At 42.9% G+C, this 7924-nt stretch overlaps 1 protein-coding gene across 1 annotated transcript; it reads right to left on the reverse strand.

Moving 5' to 3' along the window:
* Positions 1 to 1040: 1040 nt before the first annotated feature.
* LOC111753019 (formin-1-like) lies at positions 1041 to 3384 on the reverse strand. The gene has a single exon (XM_023558773.2). It carries the CDS (start codon positions 2910 to 2912, stop codon positions 1041 to 1043), a length of 1872 nt encoding a protein of 623 aa, XP_023414541.1. The 5' UTR covers positions 2913 to 3384.
* Positions 3385 to 7924: the final 4540 nt, after the last annotated feature.

The raw sequence follows: 7924 nt of genomic DNA on the forward strand, positions 1-7924 counted from the left end.
CGACAGCCATGATGTTTTCTCTAACATTTAACAGACCATATATCACATTACAAGTTACGCTCTAGACAAAGGATTAGCCATATGCTGTTAAAGGATCGCTGAAAAAGAGCATATTACCTACACAATGGCGTACAAAACCCCAAGCATTCAGCCATACCAGCCTAGAAAAGGTAATGAATACAGGAGTGACATTTCTTACATACTGTCTTTTTTGGTCTTTAGGCCACTTACTGAACCCCCAATATTATTTTCATGTAAAATTTTCAATCACATTAAGAACACAATCCAGATTAGTTCTGCAGCATCTTTTGAGTAAGAAACTATGTTATAACGGTAAGAGTAGAAGCTCATATATGAAACGTTAACTTTCAAATAAACAGTTTCACCATGCTTGTTTTAGGAATGAAAAAATCAGAGTAAAAACATGTGAACCAAGCTTCTTCAAAGTAGACTAAATTCATCTCTGTTCTGGTAAAAAGAAAAAAAAAAGTTTTTGCCATAAAATAATGGAGTTTATAGAGGTAATTATCAAAAACAAACAAACAAACAAACAAAACCCTCCAAACACAGACAGCTGAGAATAGACACAGTGTGCTGCGCTTTTGCTCTTCTGCTCAGAGTATCCCAGCAAACCCAACTATTTACTACTCCAGCAGCACAAACACGGGACGAATTTAGGTCCAGGAGCCAATTACCCAGTGTTAGCCATAAAGGCAATGACAGGTTACTACATCTCTTTGCCTGTTCCTGTTTCTTTCAGAGTCCTGTGTTAAGCAACCAAGGAGGTAGCTTTACAGTGTGCCAAAAAAAAAAAAAAAAAAGTTATTTAAAAAGCACTGCTTCTGGAAGCAGCTACACCTCCTGCCCCCTAAGTCAGCACCATTTTCACCATCTCCACACTCTCCTGTACCATTCTCAGTTTTCTTGCCACAAGCCTAGAGGTTTTAGTTCATTGTTTATTAGCTAGTCTCTGAATAGCAGAAGCAGAACAACCGTCTTTGAATTACCCAGGAAGAGATTTAAAACATCTTAAGCAGGAACTAACCTGGAGGTGACTGGTGCTGGAGCCGATCTGTGGTCTTCCCTGGCCCCAAGCTCTTTTCCAAAGGTTCCCCAGGCACCAACCGAAGTTCGCCTGCTCTGAGGGAGGCTGAGCTGGCTCCTTTGGGCTCCGTGACCTTCGCAGAGGATGGTGGCTCCAACGTGTCTGCAGAGGGGGACCCAGAGATGGCACCACGCTTCCTAGCAGGAGAGTCATTAAGAGCCGCTTCCCTCTCACCAGGCAGTGAAGGGAGCCGGAGGATCCTGTGATGTTGCTGAGGGCTGGGGAGCCTTGGAGATAGAGGAGAAGAAACAGGTGGCTTCCGCCTGTGTGTGCCAGACTGGGGCTGAGGGGATAAATTATTAAAGACCATGCCAAAAGTTGCCAGCACCGCGGACGTCAGCCTCTCCTCATCACCTCTGGGTTGTGAGGCGTCGTGGCTTACGCTGTGGGGCAGATTCAGAACGAAGGTTTTGTGGCCACTCAGAGGCAACCCCATTTTTCTCTTGCTTCTGGTTTCTGGGAGTGTGTGGGTGGCTTTCGTGCTGAGGAGGAAGCCCAGCCTTTTCCCTTCAGAGGCTTCATCTAACTTCTCGCTCTCTATCACCTTCAGGAGTACCTTGTTTACAGCCCCCTCAGCACTGGCTGACGTACTAGAAGTGGAGACTCTTAATGTGGCTGACAACTGGTCCCCTTGCTGCTCTCTGCTCCACAACCTGGAATACTGAGCCCCGGCCTCAGCTCCTGGGAGGGTGAGCAAGTTGGCTTTGGATACAAACTCAGCTTGGGGTTCTGAACCAAGAGCAATCCTTTCCTCGTCCTCAGCGTGCGTTTGAACTACTCTTTGCACCCGAAAAGACAGATTCTGGACTTTGGCCACCACTTTGGAAACAGGTTTCTTCCTGCAAGTCTGCTCGGCTGACTTCTCCCTCCAGCCGCTCTCTGCCTCTGGATGCTTCTCAGGGTCCTTGTGGTTTTCAGACAAACCTGTCTGCTGATGCTCCAGCCTTTGAGGCCTCCTCTGTGGTCCCTGAACACCATCAACTCCTGCCTCGGGGAAGCTGTGGTCAGGAGGCAGTACCCCTCTCCCAGGCCCAGTGTCCTCAGAAGCCACCCCAAAGCTCCCAAAGCCAGGGTCTGCATCCAGTGTCCTGGGAATCTCTGGGGGGCAGCTCTCTCTCCTCTGCAGGGATGTGGTATGTGCCCCATTTGGGACCAAGTTCCCTCTTTCCTCCAGGAGACCAGGCCTGGCTTGAAAAGGAGGAAAGGAGTTGCTGGAATAGATGTGATCCTTCCCCAACTGAGCAGCAGATTTCGGGCCCCCATGCCCTTTTCTTCTTATCCTTTTCTGTGGAAGTGTCTGAAAGCTCTCTCTCCTCCCGCCGAACCTCCGGGGCTTTTTATTCCCATGGGTGCTCCTCTTATTGAGAGAGCCCACTGGGGGCTCTCCTTGCCAGTCGCCAGCACCCTGGAAACAGTCATCCTCAGGTGCCAGGCTGACGGACAGCTCAGGCAGCTTCCCCTCCTGGTTGCCCATTGCAATCCCCAGGACGTGGTCGGAGCTCAGCAGGCTGGCCAGCAGTCGCTCCCTCTCCGCTGTGAGGTTGTACAGCTCAGTTAGAATGTCTTTCGTGGGCGTTCGCTTGAAGAAAATGTCGCCTGGATGTTCGTTCGGCCACTGGCTGAGGCTGATGATGTCTGACCCCTCCCTGACTTGGTAGCAGTTATGAAAGCCTTTATTGGATTTGTCTAGAGTTACAGTGCCCTTGTATGAGAATCCTCTGACTTCCCCGCTTGGAAGACAGAAGCTGACGTAGCAGAGTTCGGTAATGGGCTTATGCAATTGGAGGGTACAGTGAGTGCCTTCCATTATGCCTAACTAATTATTCATGCCTCGGAGATGTCGGTCTGTGGTCAGGCCTCCCAGGCTCCGGTGGTGGGGCATGTGATGGCGGGTATGCAAGGAAAGCAGCTGACAGTCATTTCCAGCAATGAGACTGCCTGTTAGAGGAACAGGGGAAGAAAGCAGCTTGTCTAACAGAGTGCACACACATCACACGCCACAGTAAATCAAAGCAAAGCCATGACTTCTCTTTCCTCTCTGGCAGACCTCAACTGTCTCAAGATACAGGTCAAGAGGCTGATTTCAGCCTTTTCTGCACTCCTACACCACCCTTGAGCAACAGAGCTTTTCTAGAGCTGAGAGATGTGAGAGCACTCTTACCTTAACCCCAGTACAAAAGCCCTCTTTGCCCACATGGGGATTCACTGTATAGCCTAGTGCATATTTCAATTTCTCCAGGTCTGTTTATGTTCCATACAACAGAGCTATCATATCTCCCACAACTCCTGAGGAGAGGGGGCTTTTGAGATCCTTAGAAAACATGGCCATTTTAATAACTCACATTTAGAATACTACTTTGCAAAATGAGTCAAGCCTTTTACTCTCCAAAAAGTACCTTCTAACATCTGATAGTAGTCCCTGGGTGGTGCAAACGGTTAACACACTCAGCTGCTAACCATAACATTGGTGGTTCAAGTCCATCCAAAGGTGCCTCAGAAGATAGGCTTAGCAATTTACTTTTGAAAAATCAGCCATTGAAAATCCTATGGAGCACAGTTCTACTCTGACACACACAGAGCGGCCGTGAGCTGGAATCAACGTGATGGCAATCAGTTTAATATTAGGTATTAATTTTCTATTTAACTTAAAGCACAATGTGAGGGAAATGTATTAGGCTAAAAATTTGGATTCTCTTTTGAACACAACTCATATTTTTTTCTCATATATTCACTTTTAGCTAAAACAGCTAAAAGTGAACATTGAAAAGGCCCTAAGTAACTAACTCATTAGAAGTCTTAATCAAGATTTTTGTTTGTTTTCTACTTCTTGTCTCAGAGGGCAAATGGAATGGCATAAGGCAAGCAAAAATCTACAAGCCACCACTGGCCTTGTGTGGATTTTCAGTGACTTCACCGCAGAAGTGGTTGAAATGACACATAAGCAGTGGAGGTGGCAGCTCCCTCGTGTGATTTGAGGGATATCATTAAAGCCTCCACAACCTCTAATACCAGCATCCCCTCACACAAATATGGGGCTTAGAATTCTATATTGTAAAATATTTATTTTTTTAAATTAAGGTATTACCCAGTCTTCAAGAGTAGCTTACTTAAAAGAAATATGGGGCTTTGAATTCTGTTTTAAAATACAGGAAGGGTAACATGATAACCATTTGTTAATCATTGATATCTCTGGTGAATTGTTTTCCTCAGTTCTTTCCTAACTGGTTCTAAACGGGGAAAAGCTAAATAAAAGTATATTTTGAGTAGAGGAAGAGAAAACGAAGGGAAAGTTTTGTAGTAGACACTCCTTGAAAAAGACAGACCAAACTAAGAGTGATAAAGGTAAAAAATGGAGACGTGGTCAACCCAAAAGTGTCTGAAGGACTTGAAGTGCCCACAGAAAGGGTTAGAAGGGCATGAAGCGAAAAAGCACACAAAATGGGAGGCCAGTAGAGTCTTCACCTCTTTCACAACTTTCTAAGCAGCCGTTCTCATTCATGGAGCTCTGGTGGCACAATGGTTGAGCACTGAGCTGCTAACTGTAAGATTGGAAGTTTGAATCCTCCAGCTGCTCCTTGGAAACCCTATGGGGCAGTTCTACTCTGTCCTATAGGGTCACTATGAGTCTGAATCAACTCAACATCAATAGATTTAATGGGTTATTCTTATTTACATAGTCATACTTCTAAAACCTTTCTAAAATGTTCATCACTGGCCTTTCCTAAAGATGGACACATATATAGATACCTAGTAGTTAACTGGTACAAACTCTGTGGATAATATATACAAGAACTCACTTGGGCTAGTACTTTTAAAAAAAATTTTTTTTATCATGTATTTTTTAGTAACTAGTTACACATGCAATTGCTGAGTTGCCAACATCCACTGTGCACCATTCTGAGCACTAAGCATCAGGAGTTCAATCTATGAATGCTTGGGAAAGCTGAAGGGGAGCAGCAGAAGTACTATTCTGAGGTACTTAAAGGTGGGAGGTGCCCTTCGCTATCTTCCAGCATCATTCTCCTCTAGCTCTTCTTGCCTCCTGAGAGTCCCTGGATTAGGAGAAGTCTGTGGTGTGTGATGTGGGAAGAGTTAAAATTTTTTGCAATCTGTTCAAGGATTTTGTGTTCAGCACAATGTTCACACCAAGATTTCAAAGAGGAACATGACTGCTTATTCCAAAAGCCTAATTCCCTGAAAAAGGAAATTCTTACACATAGAGACATATGTGTGTATGCCTTCATTCTGTTATCTTATTTAATCAGCAAATACCTCTTTTACAGATGAGGAAAATGAAATTCAGGGACATCAAGAATTTATCTAAGGCCATATGGCTTGGAAGAAGCAAGTTCCAAACCTAGGTCTGTCTCACTTCATTGCTTCATAGATTTACTCATCTACTCCCTTCTATTGAGGAAACTGACTTTTCATTAGGTTTTCAGGGAAGTTTGAGTAGAGGAGTTTCCTTTATTTTGCTAACTTGGTGTTACTCATACAGTTTCTCAGCATTGTCTCTCATTGTGCTACCTTTACCACTCGCTGGGTAGCTTCAGCATGTTTGATCAGATAAAGTACTGCTCCCTAAGGTCATCCTTTAAACAACATAATCTAGGGCAAGGGCACTAGAAATTCACTGGTGCTGGAAGTGAAAACTGTGTCTGTCAAGTGGAACCCAAATAAGACTTTAATTCAGAAATTAAGGGGTGGGGAGTTTCATATGAAAGCTATATTCATTGTGAGAGATGGTTATGCCAGACCTGTGGTGCTCTACTACAGGGGTAAGTACTTTTTCTCCTGGTCTTTATAATTCTTGGTTACCTAAATAGAGGAAATATCACGTTTAGTACTCTGTGTATTATGGATGAGAAACTAAAGTCAAGATTTAGGAAATTATAACATTCTATTTTATAGCATAAAGCCACCTTCCAAGACAAAAAGCTACTATTAAGAACAAACCACTTCACATTATTGAGTTTTCAGCCCAAAAACTGAGAACCAGAAGTGTGTAAGAGATTCATATTGGACATAGGCTAAGGAGATTGGACACCCCAGAAGCCATGGGTAGCCACTGAAGGATACTAAGCAAGGAATGTTCCTTAATTAGGTTTGTATTATAGAAAGATTACTCCAGAATCAAGGTCAAGAATAGATCAGTGAGGGAAGAGGCTGGAGGTATAAAATATCCAGACGGTCCTTTCAGTGGTGCAAAAAGAAGTTTTATGGGCTGAACTAAGGCAGTGACAATGTGGATGGAGAAGAGGCAATCGATTTAGGAAGAGAGAATTGATTGGATATGTGTGAGAAAGAAGAGTTTATTTCCATGTTTCTAGATTTAAGTGACTAGACAGATTGTGGTGCTATTCACAAAGGTAAGAAATGCAAGATGATGAATTCAGTTTTAGGTACCTTGAATTTGAGGTATCAGTGGAACATCTAAGCAGACATGTTGAATAGACTGTTAGATGCAAGGAACTAGAGCTCAGGGAGGAGATCTAGACTTGAGTTATACATTTAGAAGTAATCATACAACATGATGGAGTTTCAACTCCAGATAAGATTACATAATCATACCCTATCCTGTCTCTCCCACTGAATATAGCTATAGAATGCACGGAGCAACTGTACGAGTACTCTGAAAAGTAAACAGTAGCAAGCAGGTTGATGAAAAAAGAAAAAAAAAAAACAGGATTTTGACGTATCACCCAACTGTAAAGCAGCTGAGTTTACCAATTTTTTCTTCCAGTATCCCTCTGGCCTGGACTCAAACCAATTTGAAACATGGAAGTGAGTATCAGCACAAAGAACGCTCCAGGAGACATTCTCTAGTAGATGATCAAGACTGAAAAAAAGGTCTCCTAACACCAGTGGCAGCGGGAGCCTGTAGGCTTTGATCAGAGGAGGTGTACTCCCAAGAGGATGAGGGCAAAACTTCACTGCTTTTTTTCTCTCTCTGTTCTCCCACTGCTTGACCTTAGACATAGCACACTTGCAAGAAGTATGCAGTAGAACAAGATGATGAAAGTTCCACCTTTCTGGCTGGAATACTGAAAAGCAGAGCTCCCGAAATTCCAAAACTATGGAAGAGATTTCAGAAAGGGAAGAGCTTAGAAAGTGACGCCATAAGATGTTTAGGAACTTCTAGGTTCTGTACAGATGTGGATCTGGTCCTAAATAGAATATAAAGGATTCTATTTAGTTTCAAAACTAACCTAAGAGAGATCATTGCCCAGGCCCAAAATACAACATTTAATTTGAAAACTAAACTCAGAGAGACCATTTCCCAGGTTCCAGACTGGTCACTGAGTGTTACATACATGGGACAGGTCCAAAGCACCTTTCAAAGGCTTTCAAAATGAAACTGACATTAAAACCACAACCAAAAGAAGGTTTATTGGAACTTGTGGTCTGAACCAAACTATCTACTTGTTAAAAATAAATCAACGTTTTCCACAGAATGTAAACAATATCCAGAGTTTTATAACATAATACAAGTAGTCGATTACAACATGTTCAAGTTATAACAAAAATTACTTACGGCTGTCTGTTTTTGTTTGTTTGTTTGTGGTACATTTCATTGTTAGTAATATACTGCAGCATGTAATTTGCTAATGTTATCTTTCTTGGATGTTCCCTCACAGATGGTCAGTTTTATGATTTACTGCTCAAAACAGTGCTGTATTTATAAAGACACTGATGATAAAAGGCAATAATGATGAAAACTAAGAAAAAAAAACAAGGCATTTGACTTACATCAGAACCAACTTACAATGGAGTCACTGGAATGGAACTCCATCGTAAGTCAGGGACAACTTATATTCA

Source organism: Loxodonta africana, chromosome 10 (assembly GCF_030014295.1).
Source record: "Loxodonta africana isolate mLoxAfr1 chromosome 10, mLoxAfr1.hap2, whole genome shotgun sequence".
Classification (NCBI taxonomy): Eukaryota; Metazoa; Chordata; class Mammalia; order Proboscidea; family Elephantidae; genus Loxodonta; species Loxodonta africana.